This window comes from Macaca thibetana, chromosome 12 (genome assembly GCF_024542745.1).
Source record: "Macaca thibetana thibetana isolate TM-01 chromosome 12, ASM2454274v1, whole genome shotgun sequence".
NCBI lineage: Eukaryota > Metazoa > Chordata > Mammalia > Primates > Cercopithecidae > Macaca > Macaca thibetana.
The window spans coordinates 29,568,106-29,587,352 of NC_065589.1; the positions used below are offsets into that span (position 1 = coordinate 29,568,106).

Below are 19,247 nucleotides of genomic sequence, written 5' to 3' on the forward strand. Positions count from 1 at the left end.
TAACTGGCAACTAAGTGTTTAAAAATCTGCCTTACCAATATATAACTCACAGGAACTGCAATTTTCCTTAAAATCATCATGTTATTGCAAGCCCGAGCCCAAATAATTTCTCTCCAACGAAAATTTGTTAATCTTGTTTGCTGTATCACACCATCTACCATTTTCTATAGTTAAACAAAAAGAGACTATCGTTATAATTGTTTAATAATACAATGTATGGCAAAAAAACCTTTCAAGAAGTAATTCATTATAAAAGCTACAGTGTCACACAAGTTATATGGTATCCATTATTTAGTTTGTGTCGATGTGAATTAATTCCTTCCCCATATCAAAATGTAAAGAAAAGACACTATCCAAAATTACCTATAGAGTGGTGCTTAAGGTACCGTTGATGATTTAATTTTCAATATATAGTTTTTTTTCTCAGCAGAAAAAAAACCTCAACAACTATTTCTGGAATTCTTCAAAGGAGTAGGAGTACGGTGCCTGTTCCGACTCTTCCAGCATTGATTTTCTTCACAATCTGTGATATGGTTTCTCAGAAACACCGTTTGGCAGTCCTGATAATTTCATGTGTTTTCAAATTTCAGCCACCCAGACTACACAGTTCACTATTTTCAGCTCCTTTCATTTTCCTTTTCCCTTTAATTATAGAAGTCTCTATTCCCTCTTTTCGCAAATGTGGTCAAGAAAGATACTAAACGCTACTATTTGTAGAAAGAATATGCATTTGTTTTTCTCTTGACGGTTCACCTAAGTTCTTTCCAAATAAACAAGCTGTGATTGATAGTGATAGGTACTTCAAGGGTGGCAACTTTTCGGACCCTCATCCATTCCGTTGACTTTGGGGGACGTGGCACATGCCTCAGGGGAGAAAAAGCAAGTAAACACTTTAATTTTAAACTTGCGCTGTTAAAGCACTTTCAAAATAGTAATAGTTGAGCTTCATCTCAGACGTGAATGCCTTTCTCAGTCTATTCCCCAGGACCCCTCTTATGCCGCTTCATGTCCCGGTCAATGCGGTGCGTTTTCCGAAATGGGGCCGCAGAGTTGCCGGCGGAGACCAATGGGTGGGAGGCTCCACGCGCACTCCCCGACTCGGGCCGGGACGCGGCTCCCGGACTCCGCGCAGGGCGCCAAGATCGCCGCCGCACTCCCTTCCCCCGGCCTCCCCACCAATCCCAGTTTGAAAGAAAACTTCACGCGGCCGAAATGAACGTCCCCTCACCGCTCCAAGCCTCCAGCCGGCAGAAAACGTGAGATTTATTATGACACGGGGAGGGGGGATGGGGGTCGCCGTGGCACACTCGGAAGCGGGTTACCTGGCCCCCGTCGGGGGCGGGGTCCGCAGTCCGGGGACCAACGGGCTGGGGGCGACGCGGCCGGGCGCGCGGGTGGGCGCGAGGGAGTGCGCGCGTCGCGAAGCCTCCGGGGCAGCACTTGTCCTGTAATCGATTGCCGAGCGCGCCGAGCGGCTGAGCGCGCAGACACGCGCACACGCGCCCGCCAGCCCGCGCGCGCGCGCGCACACGCGCTCTCATACACACGCACAGGCGCTCGGGACCCGCACACACGCACGCGCGCGCACGCACGTCCGCCCGCCCGCGCCCGGGGCTCCGCTGCCCGCCGCCCGCCGCCCGCCGCAGCCGCCGCCGCCGCCGCCGACACCGCCGCCGCCAGCCCGCCCTCCGCCCGCGGGCGTCTGCGCGAGCCCGGCCGGCGGGGGAGATGTGCTCGGGCTCCACCGGATCGGTTTCTCGGGGTTTGACCAGCTGTCCCGGGCTAACCCTGCTCCTCGCTGAAGATGGAGGAAGTAAAAACAGGATTACCCTTAGCTACAGATCCACTGCCTTAGTTTCCACCACCAACTGCAGTGCACAAACACACGTTAGGCACAGGAAAGAAAGAAAGACAGAGGACACATTAACAGTAAACACAAACAAAAGGGTGATGGGATTATTTTACTGCATGCACTGCTGAGGTAAATCTCCGCTTGGCTTTTGCGTGGTGAAGAACAGCTCTTGTTTTATTTGTCTTCTGATTCATAGATTATATATAAATATGTGTATGATTTGCAAAGGGGGGAGTGTTTTCAAAGTTAAGTGTAATTATATAGCATCTCGTTTTGCACTGTGGTGTGATCAAATGACTTGTTGCTGTTAACCAGTAATAATAATAATAATATAGGTGTTTTTCTCTGGGAGGGATGGATTGTGGTTCTGATTAGGGTAATGATTTTTGTAAAGGACGCTCAGGGAATCGGGTTGAAGATGATGTCCTCTGCCTTAATTTATCGTCCCCTCCTTGTAATCTGTTTCTGGGATGTTAATCGATTAATCAGTTCTCATCTCTATAGCTGTCATGAATTTGGACTTGTTTTGCTTTGTTTTAACTTGAATTCCAAGAAGAAAGATTGGGTAGGCTGGAATAAATTGCAGCTGTCCAGATAGAAGGTAATATCCAGATCCTGTTGGAATTAAAAAAAAAAAAAAAAAAAAAAAAACCAACCCTGGTATGACATATGTAAAAAGGCAGCAGTTAAATCACTTTGACAGGTTCTAGTATGGGCGAAAGAGATGGAATTAAGATTTAATTTTTTTCTTTTTTGCCAAGGGCCAAAAACAGTCCTGTGAAGTTGGCCTAGGTTCCTAGCTGGGTTCTGCCTGACTGTCCCTCCCCTCTACCCGCCCCCCCCTCCTTTTCTTTCAGTTTTCTTGTCTTAGCTTTTGGTCGATTCTTAAGGAACCGGTGGATCAAGTTTTTTCTCTTGTTAATCGCATTGCTATAGCACTGACTGACCTCTCTCTCTCTCTTTTTTTTTCCTCTTTCCTGAAAGTACGTGGTGCCATTCCTGAGTGACTTTTCCTACTAGACCATCCCAAAGGGACGAGGGGGAGGGGTGGAACAAGGAGGAGGAGGAGGAGGACGAGGAGGAGGAGGAGGAGAAGGGGGGTGTTCCTTCTCTCTCATTTCTTGGTTTTGTTTATCAGCCGATCTGTTTGCTGGATTTGGGCTTGGAATGACCCACCTGTAAAGTGCTTTTCCTTCCTCCTCCCCTTGAACTCTGCAGGGGGCTTGGCTTGGAGGGGGCAAGGGAGGGAAAGAGAGAAGGGGGAAACACAAAAAACTTCTTTCTTTCTCCCTCCGTTTATCTTCAGCCCGACATTGTCACCTCCTCTTTGAGGGGTTAGAAGAAGCTGAGATCTCCCGACAGAGCTGGAAATGGTGATGAATCTTTTTTAATCAAAGGACAATTTCTTTTGTATGTACATTTCGTTTCTCTTTCTCCTTTTTCTTTTTCTTTCTTTCCTTCTCTGAGGGTTAATAACCATTTCATTGATGGGGCAGCCTTCTTTCGCTTCTCCCTGACGTTTCTTTCTTTTTAATGTGTGTGTGTTAAATGTGTACATTTTTAAAGAGATAAGCTCATTTGTAAAATATCCGAAGAAACTGCTCCTCTTTTAAACTTTACGGATCTCTTTCTTAAAAGCCTTATGTAATCATAATTTAAAAGAATGTGATAACAGTACAGCAGGTTGAAATTTAAGTGCTGGGTAGTGACTGAGTTGGGAATTTGATCTGATTATTCCATAAAGAAAGAAAGAAAAGTTTTTTTTTGGGGGGGGGTAGTAAGGGAGGGTGGTGGTGAAGAAGGGGAGGGGAGGGAGAAGGGAAGTGGTTTTGGAGACAAGAAGTGAAGCTGCCTGTTTTCCAGTAAGTAATGGAGAAATTCCAGGAGCCAGGGCTAAATATACTTGGCGATCAATACAGAAATGGCTCATTGTGAATAATTTAGCTGCTGGTGCAGTGAGAGTTTTGAAACTAAAGGCAAAAAGGACCAAGGCCAAAGGGGGGAAAAAAGTAAAAATCTTCACAGGACTTGTCAATTCTTAAACTTTTTTTTTCCCCACAGAATACAGTTAGATTATCGATCTTTTCATTATGTGAATCAAAGCTAGGGGGTGTCATCTCATACAGTTTACTTTTGTTTCTGAGAATTATGTTCTGTTTTCTATCATTTGTGCATAAGAATAATTGTCCAAAGTTTTTTTTTTTTTTTTTTTTTTAAGTGATTATCTCTAGTACAACCAAAGTTTATGAAATTTTCAAAATCAGACTGTATTAAGTAGGCTTGGCATTTGTATCCAAGCATGGTCTGGCAGGAAATTAAGGTTACATTGAACAGGTGCTTACACAGAACTTGGGGTAGACTAAAATGTCAATACAAGTCAGGGAGTTGGCCAACTGCTGTAGAAATCTTCAAGACACCGTTGGGCACTAAGTTTTTTGTTTTGTTTTGTTTTCTTATGTTTGTTTGTCCTCCCCCTCCCTATTAGAACATGATGAACCAACTTGCAACAATTGTGAATAGAGCTATCTGTATACTGGGGAAGTCCTCAAACTGCAGTGTGATTGTGGGAAGTAGCGAATGGTAAAACACTTAAATCCCAGTTAAAGCTGACACATTTGAGGTGTACCCCTTATTTTTTCTTTAAACCCAGTAAATTTTGATTAAGACAGTCATTCTTTTTTTGCTCTTGCCCATCTCACTACACACTTATCTTTCCTATCCTATCTCCAGCAGGAATCAGATCATTTGCAGAAAGAGTTCAGTGACTTGCAAATGAGCACATACAGTACACTGTGTATGTTTCTGGGCACAGGTTGCAGCAGCAACATGGACCAACTGCTTGGAGCTTCAAATAAGTTAAGAATTTGATGGCAGATACTGAAAGGAATCATTGTATTAAGGGTATAATCTTTTGTTTTGCAGCATTGCACTTTGACTATGGAAACAGAGGCTATTGATGGCTATATAACGTGTAAGTATTAGTTTTCATTAATTTGTTATTGGTAATAAAGTTGCCTTTGTACTACCTGTGTTTTAATTCCTGGATTATGAAACTTTATTAAGAATTCTGTATTCTTTTTTTCTATCTGTTCACAATTTCACCTTTGAATGAGTTTGAGAAAATAACAGCACTGAAGTGAAATAAGAAGGAAATACAGAGATATACTAAGTTAAGTAGTGTACTTAAATCAATAGTAGCTAGCAGATCAGCACTTTCCTACTTTTTATAATTTACTTTGTTGTAAGTTTAGAATAGTCTAGGTTTCATATATGTCTATTAATGTGATGTGTACTAAATATTTACTTCTCTGTAACCTAATTTTTCAGACATATTATGTGAAAGAGAATTAGCTTTCCTAACTTGACATTTCTTGAACTACCTGTCTTTTCCATCCTCTCTCTGATAGCTAGCATTTTGGAAAATGCTCATTATATATTCTGTATGCTTAGCAATTAAATTAGATGTTAAAAGAAAAGTTATTTCTTTCAACTGAAAGATACTTTAGAAATCAACAATTTATGTATTAAGATAATGAAGTTTTGTTAATTTTTTTTATTGTGGATTGATTATGGCTTTTCATCCTTTCATTCAACTGTATATTTCTACTGGTATTTCCTTATAGTTTTTTTTAAGGGAAAAATGTATTACCTTACAGTTTGAAGGCTATGCATGCCATTGCGTGTATAAAGCAAAGTTAGTAATTACATCTTACGTGACAGTGAATAGAAACCAAAAGATTATATTTTGTGAAAGCAGGTGACAATGAGCTTTCACCCGAAAGGGAACACTCCAATATGGCAATTGACCTCACCTCAAGCACACCCAATGGACAGCATGCCTCACCAAGTCACATGACAAGCAGTAAGTCTTCGTTTTATGATTTTTTTTTTTTTCTATTTCTCCAGCAACAGACTTGAATTTGTTAGGTCTGTGGGTCCTCTCACATTGTGGTATAGCTACTGTTATAGATTTTGCTAAAGAAAGAACAACACAGATTTATTCCTGTTCATTCTAGTATTATAAAACATGAGCCTGCTTACTAGTCTGAACTATCCCAAGGTGGCATTTGGGAGCTGGTGCTTACCTGTATCAGGTAAGAAAGGTTAGAATTTGCTGGTTATTGTTTTGACTTGCCAGGTTTATGACTCGATTTTTTGTTGTTGTTGGGTAAAAAATGTGGAAACATCACTTCCAAAGGACTCTTCACAGTTAATAAATGAAATAATTTTATATTGCCTTGGTAGAAAGCTAAACTGTCAGTGATAAAATTATAGTGTTACTTGCTTTTAAAAAATGTGAAAGTTTTTTCTCCAAAGCATTGGAAGTGAAGTGTAATTGCAAATTTATAGAACTCATTTATATCCATTTCTCTAACAAGGTTGAAAGTCTTTTGTTCAGAGAAGAGCTGATAAAATTTGGAAAGATGTTTTGAATTTGTAGGAAAAGACAGTTTTGGCTACTATTTTTGATAAAGGGTCATTTACTGATATAATATACATTGTTTTTGTGTAATAAGATGCAACTTATGTGCTGTCAGTGACAGAAGACAAAATGCTTTTCTTAATTAAGAATATGGTTGCTTTTTTCTTAATTACAATGTTTTATCAGTTATCAAGTGCAAGTGCTTTATTACTCTTACTCAAAAGTAATTTGAAATCTTGTTTTCTTTATACTTTTGATTTATATTTTATTCTTATATGTTATAGAAAGGACATTGGACTTACATGTAAATATAATTAAATTTACAAGTTTTCTGTTCTGCCGGTATATGAAGGAAAGGCATTTTCTTTCCTTTGTTTCCCCCCTGAAGATTTAGTAACTAAGAAAAGTGAATCATCTACTTAATTGTGAGCATATTCAGAAATGTATTCTGACTATCCAGGGAGAGCAACTTTTTTTTTTTTACTTCTAACAGCTCTCGAAACTTTTAAGTTATTATAAAGCTACGAGCTTAGTAATTAGTAAAGACTAGTGAATTATAAGCAATTTATATAGAATACTATTGAATACATTTTGCAATTTATTAACTTTAAGTACTTTTAACTATTGACTTGAAATTATGATTGAGTTATTTGAATTTGCTTTATTTATTTAAAAGTTATAGTTCTTTTAAGTAATGAGCATTTCCTAAGAAAATTTAATTCTAGAAGCAGTCCGTACAATTCCTTTATCATTTAGAAAGAAAAAACTAGTAAAGTTAGTGAGTGAATGTATACTAAATTATCATGCTAATCTCATAATGAATCTTTTGCATTCTTTTTTTTGCTAGTTGATTTGATAAAAAATATACTACGACTACAATTTAGGCAATAGAATTTTTACATTTCAATATACTCGTTATTTGGTGCAATGTTTTTATTTCTCAGATAGCTCACACAATTTCCCAAAGAGTAAAAAGAGATGAATATGTAGTTTCTATTAGTTAGCTGTTGGCTTTAGAAACATTGCATGTATCGGGTAGGGAGTAACTGTTAATCAGAGACTCGACTGTCATCCCCTAGACACAACCACAGGAAAATGCTTGTCAATTGGTTAATTGGCTGCTTTATTTGTGAATTTGATTCTGATTTTTCAAGTACTTGCTTCAGAAAGGCAGTTCACTCATCTTTTTAAATAAACAGTGCAGAGTGTAGGCATGATCAATTTTAACAAATAAGAACTGTGCTTTTGATATTTGAGCTTTTCTCACCCCACAACAGTAAACTTATGTTTGGTAGAGAGTTTTTTAACTTACTAGCCTGTGGCAATTCCATGTTAGTACAGGTTTTGGCTAAGATGCACGTGTTTTCAGATTCTTTTCCAAAGAGTTGCAGGTTAAATATTTTGGCTCTCACTTCAGAGCTGTCTCTTGCATCCTTTATGTAGCCTCTATTTACAGTATCTAGGTTACCCACTTAGGTGTTAGATGGAGAAGATACCCATTTTTCCTCTCTGTTAGATCTAGGAGAATATCAGCATTTTAGATTGCCAAAGCAAATAGTGATAGAGAGGAACTCTTGTCTGTTAATTAGTACAAGAGACCTAGAATTGGTCACTCTGATGTTTTTCCGTGACTTGGAATAATTTTTGTGTGCATCTGGCCTGTCAAATCGCTTGTGTCTGAGATCACCGGTTTTCCTAAATCCCTTTACATGCATTGTTGACTTTGTTAAATGAAAAGGACTTATTTATTTTCTGCATTTTTTAATATCTTCAAATATACTTCCTGGAGGGTGGCTGCTTCCAAAAACAGAATTGCAATTTTGATTGAAAGTGTTAAAGCTAAAAGTAAATGTGAAAACCTTTAAGACAGTTTCTAGTAGCAGGAAGGAGAGGATGGGAATATATGTGTAAGGAGGAAAAAAAGTTATTTTTAAACAGTTAAAAAAATAAAATAAGTAAAATCTTTTTTTTTTTTTTTTTTTTTTTAAATAAAACAGCTAACGCTCTGGCCAAAAAAGTATCAATAAGGCATGAGAGCTCACTTATTTTGACTTTAGGAAGGTGGTCAGTACTACTGTAAGGTCCCAACATTTGTTTGAGGTATTTGGTAACTCTTCTAAGATGAAGGGTCTCTGTGCAACTTGCTGCCAGCTATTGTATAAAAATAATGACAGCAGCTATCATTATTTGACAGTGCTAGAATAGAGCACCGGCGACTTGGGAGAAAACTAAAAATGTTATAGTGCCTGACAGTTTTTGGTTTTGAAATTTAGCATGTAAGATAAACTTAAGAAGAAGTAAGAGGTATTAGTGATTCTGACATTTTATAGTGACTACTTCCTATGGTTTCGAATGAATTTTCTTAGAGAACTTTAAACTTTTTCTTCTGGAATAAGGATCTCTTTGATAAGAAGATGGGCATTGTTGCCTGAGATCATTAGTGTACATATTGAGTCTGCTGACAATCTTCTGTGTCAGGGATGACAGTATATGCCTTGATGGCTATTGGAAATACACAGTGTTAAGTGATTTTTAAAAATAGAATCTGGGAGTTAAGAATCTGAGACAGACATCTCAGACAGAACAATATAAAAATACTCCATATTGTATTTCGGCCCATCAGATGAAACTTACTTTGTGATTCCTTCTATTTCTTGGTTAGCTCATTTCCTATTCTTGCATAGTTGTTCAGTATTGGTTTCAGAGTGTTCTATACTGGCAGCTGACTATTTTGAAAATTGTTTAAAGTTCAAAATTTTTAAATTAATTTCATTTTTCTTACCTATTTTTTATAATGTTTATGTACAAATTTACTTTGCAAGTAGTTACTTAAATGGGTATGAAAATACATCATGATGCAAAATTTGTTTCTATTACTTTAAAGCTCTTAAGTGGATCAACTGTACAGTCAATGCTATTTATCAGTCTGATGACCAAGTGGCATGTATGGAATCGGTAGAAGTAGTAAGTCTAGTTTTACAAGGCTCTGACCAATAATCAGGTCAGGGAATCTAGTTTATTCTTTTCAGAGTACTTCACATTAATTTTTTTCTTAGCTAGTTTCCATTTTTGGAACCTAGTGAGGCAGAAGTATATGATGATTTCTATTTTTCATATGTGGAAATTGAGGCTTGAAGAAATCAATTTACCTCTCAGAGAACTTAGCAGAAAGATGAAGTTATCAGGATTGGGACATACAATTGTGACATTACCTTGTGGGTAAATTAGATAACTGCTATCTCTACAATGTCACCTTCTCAGGGTGTCTGCCGTGTCCACTACTGGCCCATATTTTTGTGACGAAAACAGTATTTCAGAAATAGAAGAGTTATTATGAGGGTGGAGTGATATCAGCTAATCTTTTGCACTTTTTGAAATAGAGCTTATATTATGGGACTCACCAGCTTTCTGAGTTGTCTTCTGTAGCTTAGTTTGGCAGTCACCCTTGGTTGGATTGCTATAGGACACACCCTAATGTAACAACAGATGGGCTTGATGTAAAATCTTGTTCTGTTTTAAGTCACAGTACTTAGGTTTGTGTATATACCCAATGTTCTTATTTATTAGGGAATTAAATAAAAATAGTTCTGATTTAATTTCTTTACAGCTATCAGAGATAAATGTCATAACTATGTACCAAAAGAGGAAAAAAAGGGAAAAAAAAGAAAGTAAAGGATGTATAGATTTGTTGGTAATTAACAGCAAAAGTGCTGTAATTTTTTCTTTGCACCTCATTCCACTCCTAACTCCCCATCCTGCTTAGTATTGAGAATTAAAGTCTGTTTTCAAAAAACAAAAAAACTTATGGCGGAAAGATTATCCTTATTGTCTCTATCTTTGTTCAAAATCTGTCTTTCCCACTAGAAGTACTTTTTAAAAAAAAGGTAATATCATTGAATATGTTCTATTGAGAGTCTTCCTGTAAGCCGCAATGAATTTTCGTCTCTGGGTTCCGTGCTCTTCTCTCCTAACTTTTGATATATTGATATATTTTGAATATTTACATATTTTTATCACATTTGGAAATATCAATAGCAGGGTTCCAGTCCTAAAATGAGGTCGAATATGTTGTTTTTCTTCACTTTTTTTCCTTTTTATCCATTTATGTTAAAAGTACTTATTGACCTGTTAGTATTTTCCTTTTGTGAATTAATTGAGACCCAATATATCTCTGTTTTGATATAGGTAAGGCACATTTAGGGACAGTTTCCTTTATTATAAATGTTATAATCACCACTGGAGTGAGAGAAGGAAGAGGGGCATCCTTTATTGAGTGCACTTAGTATATTAGATGCTTTACTTATTATTTCACTTTGTCTCCACATCAATTCTGTGAGGTAGGCATGTAATTACTCCATTTTATAATACTTAAAACTGAGGCTCAGAAGCAGTAGATTGTGAGTGGTTAAAAATACGGGCTTTGCAATTTTGCTGGCCTGGGTTAGAATTCCTATTTTGCTGTATGACCTTGGCCATGTCACTTCACATCTTTGAGCTCCAGTTTCCTTATCTGTAGTATAGGGATAAGCAATACTTACCTCAATGGGCTGTTGTGAGATTTCAATAAGGCAATATGTGCAAAATACTCAGCACAACTTCTGGCACATGCTAAGACTCAATAAATAATCACTGCTGCTATTACTCAGAGCAGTCAAGTTACTTTTTTATGGACCTATGAGTCATAAGAAAAAGGATTTGTTTTCAAATCCAAATCTATTTGAAATCTGGGTCTTTTGCTCTTTTCTGTTTATTGCACAGGTCCAGGGAAGAAAGATAGGGATTTCTGATAATTTTGGGTAAAAATTGAAGCAGGAACCCTCCATTATTTAAAGCAGCTATGAAGATTTTGGTTAAGAAAGAAATAGAGTTTGTCGATATGTCAGAATTGGGGAGGGGGCTGGCGCTCAATGTTCCTGAGTATAGTTTTGTGGTTTTGATTATATGTAAAGCACATCACTGCATATTATTGGTGTTCCAGATATACCAGTCATTACAAATGACAAAAGAAAACAATTCTGGTGATAGAGTACCTATTCCTACAGAGAATCAATTCTTAGAGAGTCCTTATCTAAAATCTAACCTCATTTGATGCTTCTGGTGGTACCATAAATTCTCACTTGGTGATGTGATACCTAATAAAATTGTTGGTTTAATTGTTGATTGTGCACTTTGAGGGTAGTAGTTTAGGTGTTTTAAATTTGAAGTAGGCCTTAATGCAATTATTAGTTATAAGCATTTGACATTTTGCTGTTCAATTCTAGTTGATCAATGCAATAAATATTTGTGGGATACCTCATATGTACCAGGTATTGTAAGGTGAATCTAAAGGTGAATAAATAGTATAGAGTCCTTTTCCTCCAGGAACTCATACTCTAGTGGGACAGACAGACATTAAGTAGGGCATTTTACTGTAGTAAACTTAGTGTCTTGATTATTATGGGGGATGAGAGGTGATGCTCGTTTGGAAAGATTTTTTAGAGGGAGAGACTGCTTGAGCCAAGACTTATTAAATGAATAGGACTTAGGAGAGAAGTGGAAGGCCTTTTCAGTAAATAATATATCCACAATAAGAGGTGAGAAATAGCATGCAATATTCTGGGAAATACAAGCAGATTGGTATTTCTAGACTGTAAAGTTGGAGTCTAGGAATTTGAGGCAAGGAATGATTTTGGAGAGTTAATCAAAGCAGGTTAATGGAACATCTTGTCTGAGAGGAAACTTGGCTTTTATTTTCATGGAAGTCAATGGTTTTAACAAAGTAGGTGACTTCAGTCTTTTGACTGACATGGATCAATTTGACTACAATGTGGGGAAAAAGATTGTGGATGGGGACCAGTCTATAGGCAGGTGCGTCTTTAACAGGCTGTTTCAGTGATTGAGTGAGAAGTCATGCAAGCTAGTAGTAGTGGGATAAAAAAGAAGGAGAAGAATCTAGGTAATATTTAGCAGCTTAAAGTAGACAGTACTTGGGTAGTAGAATTAAGGAGAGAACAGAGTCAAGGATGACAGCCTCTAAATTACTGGATAGATGGTGGTAGGTTCTGTCAGTGGAGACAGCAAATACTGGAACAGGTTTCCTGGAAAAGATTTAGATTAGTTCAATTCTGGTTTGAAGCACCCATAGGGTTCAGTTTGGGAGGGGGATAGCAATTAGGCACATGGATATAGACCGAAGTATGAATTTTCCTAATTAGAGAAAACTAATATTAGCCCATGTTTTGGTTGCTTTTCTGCCCATATTACTTTAACAGTAGTTTAATACCATATTTTGAAAACATTCATGTCTAAGTAATTCTCAGTATTTGATCAGTGGCCTTGTTTCCCCAATTGCCCCATTAAATCAAAATTCTATATTGAATTGCATGCACATAGGCTTTAATAAACTCTTTGCTTAATGGAATCCTTTATGCTAGTCTCAGAAGTTGAATTAATTGATGTGATTGACTCACTGATTTTTAAACAAAAAGCTCTTCAGCATTTTGTGGTATATCTAATATCATAACTTCTATGTTTTTAAAAAAATCGTAAGACTAATGTATGCCGTATACTCCAGTGCCTCTACTCTAATGCTCTGTCTTTATTCTGCAACCTGTTTCTTTATAAATTAATATGCTCTTGAAAATATTGCATACTTGTTACAGGTTGTTAGCTAAATACTGGTCAGTCCTGCCACGTTAATAGATGAGGAATTTCATACTCCTCACCAGAGCCTTTTTGAAGACTTTGAGATAAATATGCAGATACAATATATATTATTTAAAAATGATTTTGTATATAATTTATTTTTAAAAAATATAATATCATACCCCTTGGGATGAGGTTACCTAGATGGGAACGTATAGCATAGATAATATGTTAGTTAATATACTTATTCTAAAATATTTATTATAGAATTCCATCTTAAAAACATAAGCACTGACTACCCAAGACACCATAGAATTCCAAATGAATGTTAATGCTAGAAACACTTCTTCTGAGATTTCCTGTATGTGGAGAGTCAGAACTCCCTAGAGAGATATTTTTCATCTTTCGATCATTGATCCAGCAAACACTTATTAAGCACTTACTGTGTATGATGCATTGCTGGTGCTGGGGCTCAAAAAAAAGGCTTGGGGTGTTTTCTAGAGAAGGATGTTATCTTCAAGGGTCCAAATGAATTGATATTTTGTATGAGATCGTAATAATGCTTATTACATTTAGAAGTAAATGAGTGTGATGTGCTAACTGTGACTTTATTATAGATTAATGAGCTGCTTATCACCTTTTACATCCAAGAGTTTTTCAAACGTGTATAAATTTGAGGATGTATAGTGAAACAGACAAAAGGGCAACCAGCCACTTAGATAGGTTCTCACAGGATAACATTTCCCCACAGAATTATTTATAATGCAGGATTTGACACTCATCCTTGCAAGTTCTGAAACTAGATTTGTGGCACACTTAGAGTGGATCTGTATCTCAAGGTTGACTGACATTAAAGAAGTTTACGAAATTGATATTTAAAATCAAAATGCCAGTTCATGTTTAGATATTGATTAAAACTAAAACACACACACACACACACACACACACACGCATATCCAACCAACAAACATAGGAGCTAGATCACTCTAGTTGGCTTCACCAGATCATTTTGTTCTTGTGAACTGACCTATATGGGTAATCAGTAAAGGTCATTTACTGAGCAAGGAATCTGAATAAAGGGAGGTAGTTATATAATTCAAATGTTTAATGGCATTAGACTAAGAAAGCCTAATATATTCAGCATCACAATAGAGATAGCATTGCTATTTGGATAATTATGGTGGAAATCCTTTGTCCAGTTCTTTCTCCTTTGAATGGACATGGATTTAGATTCCCTACGTCGATGTTCAACCAAAATACTTCAGAGAGTCATTTTTTTTTTCCCCCTTGGCTTCCTAGGCTAAACCCCCCATATTCAGTCTTTAACCTATATTAATACATACAATCAGGTTACGACCAGTTCTTTCTGGCCTGGGATCCATTCATTTTCTTTAATGTGATTTATATTTCTGCTTTAATTTGTAAAATGTTGATTTTGTAGCCTAACTCGATGAAGACAATCTTGTAATGCCCATAAAGGATACTTCCTTCAGCTACTATTGCCATAAATTCAAACTTCCATTCACAGAAATCTCGATAGGTGATGTGGTCAGCAGTTTAAGAGTTCTTAATATCTATTTTAGATGAAGATGGAAAATAGCATTACCACCTGAGAAAGATCCTTAAGTTAGTTGTTGATATTAGAGGCACTTTCCAGTTTATAGGTCAGAAGGAAAAAAACACCAAACCAGTCTCTTGAAATTATTGAAGTGATCTGACCGCAGTAAATGAGATTTTATAGCAAACTGTTGTATTTCATGTTAGTTAGTGGGAAAGCTGTCTTAATTACTGAGTGTGAATTAAGTAACTTTTCAAAGCATATAGATTTATTTGGGGGCCATACATTGATTATAAAGAAATTAATCAGGTTTTCCAGACGTGAATCTTTGAGGAAAATGGTCATGCCTCTTCATCCCTAGCATAAGCATTGTATGCATTGTAGGAGCCCTGTAAATATTTGTTGAATGAAGGAACTACTTAAGATTAGCATATTACATATGTCTATTTAAATAATATGCTTCTGACCTACTTGAAAAAAAATTTGGAAACTTGATTTCTTAGTTGTTGAAATAATCCAAAATCCTAATTTACTTGTGATTTTTTTCTGTTTGGGAATGTGTTATTTTTATAATGTCTCACTCTGAAAAAGATTTTGTAATGTTCAAATTGGTCCCAAAAGCTGATCTCTAAGGTTCTAAACAGCTTTTATGTTTTCTGATTCTATACAACCATGTTCAGTGGAATCCACATTAATGTTAATGTAGATGTTTCCATGATACCACCATCATCATCTTCCTTACTACTATTAATATCTTGATATAGCACATTTAAGGTTACAGATTTAATTCCATACACTTGTAATTTTAAAGCCAGTTCTCTATCACTTATTTAAACTGTTTTTAGTAGCATATACAAGATGGAATGCTTCAATTAGCTTTTCTTATGCACTCCAGATATTTTGATGAGTGTATAATTAATCAGTGTGAAGTCACGTTCTAATGAATTAACATTCTGGGTGTCTACACTTTTGACGTTTTTGTCATTGCTCTCATTATCATTGAAGCTGTAGTTCTCCTTACACTTGTCTGTGTCAGCTCTACCTACTTCTTACTAAGACATCAACATGCAGGGCTTGATCATATTTTGAAGTGGTAGGGTACTATGTTGCTCTGTTTTCAGTTGAATTAACAGTGAGAATTTCTGGTTGCGTTCTAAAGAGGCTTAATTTCTTCTACAAGTATATAAAACATTTTCTTTTATGGCCATTTTCATAAATGTCCTTGTTGTTTAAAAATATACATTTTAACAAGTAATATTTACATATGGAAATATCGGTCTTCTAATCAGACTTATGCCAATATGCTTATTATTCAGATGGTCTGAAGTAGATCACTTTGTTTTCAACACATCTGTTGCTTTTTAGACTGAAAAGTGGCATTTCTATAGTTTTTAGGGCTGAGGATGTGTGTTTAATTCCTGATTGTAAAAGATCTGTCTATTTCTATTGGAAATGTTTGCTCAGATCACCCATATATCATCTAAAGCTTGAAAACTGAGCTATTCAATAATTTTTAGGTACTAAAAATAGGCGGTACCTAATCATTTCTGTGTACTGCTTTAAAATGACTTACACCTTAAAAACACTGACTCGAATGTAGTGTTTGGAAATATAAAATGACTTCTATTACATTATTACATTTTTGAAAACTACTTGAAAGCAGCAATAGATTGTGACTAGACATAACTTAGAACTATGAAAGTAAGTATGAGATTTTTCTGTAAGTCTGCTGTTTGTAAGTTCTCAAAGCATGAATTTACACACTGCCATCTGTCTGAATTATGACACATTAATGACCTAATGATAGTTTTAGGTTTAATTTTTTTGGAACTAAAAACAAACAAAAAGAAACACCCCCGTACTGCAACAAAACACAGTTTAAAATAAATTATTTTTACATAAATAATCGCAGTAATGCTGTTTGCATAAATTTTGGGGGATACATTTGCATAGTTTTAGTTGGTCTTGCATTTTGAGTATAATACTTGTAACAAATTTGAAAAGATTTTTTTTTTCAGCCAGAGAAGCTATAGTTAACTAGACAATTGATTTCATACAACTCTATGTATGTAATAATGCCATTTATGTTTTTAAAAGCATATGTGTGCATGTGTATGCATGTGAATGTGTGAAAGCAAAGAATAAGAACAAGAAGGAAACATCAAAACTTGATATAGTTTATTTTGGAATATAGGAGGGTAAACAGGTTATTTTATATTTTATTCTAAATAGTTCTACATTCTTTAAGTCTCTTACAAAAAATAAATTCATATGTTATTTGTGTAATTTAAAGAAAAGACAAATTAATTCACTCAGCCATCATCTAAAAGAAAGTGTGGAGCCAGAAAACTGATAGTGGCTCTGATTACATCCGTTTAACTTTGAAATTTCAGTGAAATTATAGACTCATAAAAATGATCAGCTGTCATCAATGATAAATACTGAAATCGGGCATTTTCATGTACAAATGCTATCTTCAGATTTATTGAATACTATCTTACTATAGATTTACTCATAATGTAAGGTATTTTCTTTTTCTTTCTTTCTTTCTTTTTTTTTTTTTTTTTTGAGACAGTGTCTTGCTCTGTCACCCAGGCTGGAGTGCAGTGACGTGATCTTGGCTCACTGCAACCCCTGCCTCCCAGGTTCAAGTGAATCTCATGCCTCAGTCTCCTGAGTAACTGGGATTACAGGCACCCATCACCATGTGCAGCTAATTTTTAAAATTTTTTTAGTATAGACAGGGTTTCACCAAGTTGGTCAGACTGGTCTCAAACTCTTGACCTCGGGCTATCCACCTGCCTCAGCCTCCCAAAGTGCTGGGATTACAGGTGTGAGCCACTGCGCCCAGCTCTTTCTTTTCTTTTTTCTTTTTTTTTTTGAAATGGAGTCTCTCTCCGTCGCCCAGGCTGGAGTGCAGTGGCGCGATCTGGCTCACTGCAACCTCCGCCTCCCGGTTTCAAGCAATCCTCCTGTCTCAGCCTCCTGAGTAGCCGGGATTACAGGCGCACCACCATGCCCGGCTAATTTTTTTTTTTTAATGCACTGCACCCGGCATACTTTACTTTTCTTTTCGTTTCGTTTTGTTTCTCTTCTCTTCTCTTTTCTTCTCTCTCTTTTCTTTCTCTTTCTCCTCTTCTTTCCTTTTTTCCTTTTTCTTTCCTTTTCCTTTCCTGAGATGGGGTTTCGTTCTGTTGTTCAGGCTGGAGTGCAGTGTCACAATTATAGCTCAGTGCAGCCTGGAACTCCTGGGTTCAAGCAATCTTCTCAAGTATCTGGGGCTACAGGTGCATGCCACCATGCCCAGCTAATTTTTAATACTTTTTTTTAGAGTCAGGGTTTCACTCTCTCATTGTGTTGTCCAGGCTGATCTTGAACTCTTGGCCTCAAGTGATCCTCCAGCTTCAGCCTCCTGAGTAGCTGAGTTTACAGGTGTGAGCCACCACACTTGGCTAGGTTGTTTCCAGTGGACTTTCCAAATGTTACATACTCTGAGTTGTTTCATGAGTAGTATTCATTCCTAGCATGAAATGTCATACACTAAATAATGTACATATAAATATTAAAATGACATATCAATATTAAGGAAACATTGTGGCATCTGACGGCAAAAGAAATCTGAGTAGAATGAGTTAAAACATAGAATTTCAATTCTATCTTGTATGCAACAAACAAGTTTACTTTTAAAAAAGAGCCTTAGTCTGTTTTTCTTATTCATCAATTTAAAATTCCATTGAATGTTGCTAATTTTTTACATTAAAACTATTAAAGAGAAACTATTTTTAGCAAGACAACTCTGGTATGTTGCTAATGGAGGTAGAACCTGTGAAGATAACTTAAGGCCTATAAAAGAAAGAGCAGAGCTGTGAAGTATAGAGAGCATAGAAGAAAGCTGGAGCCAGGAGAAAGAAAATAAACATAACAGATTCAAAAGTGGAGGACAAGCCACAGACTCCACTTGAGTTAGTAGATCTCCTGGAGAGAGCAATAGAGTAAATGAAAATTAGCATCTTTTCCTCCCCTTTTTCTTTCTTCACAAAGAAATAAATAAAGATAAATCAGAATTTATAAGTGAATCAAGGAAGCTGCCTGCTTAAGCGATGAGGAATGTGGCAATAAGATTAGAATGGTTTCTGGTAGAAGCTAAATGAATAAGCATTTAGATTCAGTAGAAAGAAGCATACTTCTTCAGATATTTGAAAGCCAGGGAATTGGAGATGGGGGTAGATTGGTTAAAAGAACTGTGTCCTAAGGGATTGATTCTAGAACAATTAGCCAATTAAAGCAGGATAAAAGTTAGTGGTGCCTGGTTATTAAGTTATATTAGTTATAAACCAGTGCTATTACCAGTGGCCATCTTGGACTAATCTATTGCTTTTATCTTTTGCAAAAATGACTGTGTACTATACTGTGTGTGTGAGAGATACCCTAACTGGTCATATTCCTGAATTATCATGGATGCTGTAAACTTTGATCTTGCCCCTCAGTTGTCTTTTTACTTTAGTGGGAAAGGAGATTGGTAGGGCGTTAGGGAGACTGCAAGGCTGCCAGAAAGAACTTTCTCTGCCTTTTTTTCCCCTTCTTGGGAGGTGGCAATGAAGAAGGAACTTGATATTGAGCAGATGAGATGGGGTTTTACATCCAGTTTTTGTCCTCTGATCTCTGGTTTTTCCATTTTCCTCTTGAAGTGTCTAAGACACAGGCACTGAGGGTTCCAGAAGACTTTCTTGAGATCATACTCTGTTAGAGATTTAGAAGGCTCAGGTTGGCTTTTACCCATTGAGACATTT

General features: G+C 36.6%; 1 protein-coding gene across 10 annotated transcripts in view; it reads left to right on the forward strand.

Moving 5' to 3' along the window:
• The first annotated feature begins 1,702 nt into the window (after positions 1–1,702).
• Positions 1,703–19,247, forward strand: part of IKZF2 (IKAROS family zinc finger 2) — a 155,824-nt gene continuing 138,279 nt past the window's right edge. Inside the window, exons 1-4 of one of the 10 annotated variants that reach the window (XM_050751378.1) lie at positions 1,703–1,981; positions 3,159–3,262; positions 4,775–4,823; positions 5,610–5,714. In XM_050751378.1, coding sequence (XP_050607335.1) covers positions 4,790–4,823; positions 5,610–5,714 — 139 coding nt within the window. In that variant the 5' untranslated portion in view covers positions 1,703–1,981; positions 3,159–3,262; positions 4,775–4,789. Of the gene's footprint in view, positions 1,982–2,002; positions 2,836–2,950; positions 3,263–4,064; positions 4,433–4,774; positions 4,824–5,609; positions 5,715–5,766; positions 5,947–19,247 lie in introns of those variants that run through there. The other 9 variants (XM_050751374.1, XM_050751379.1, XM_050751373.1 and 6 more) reach the window with 9 other exon arrangements.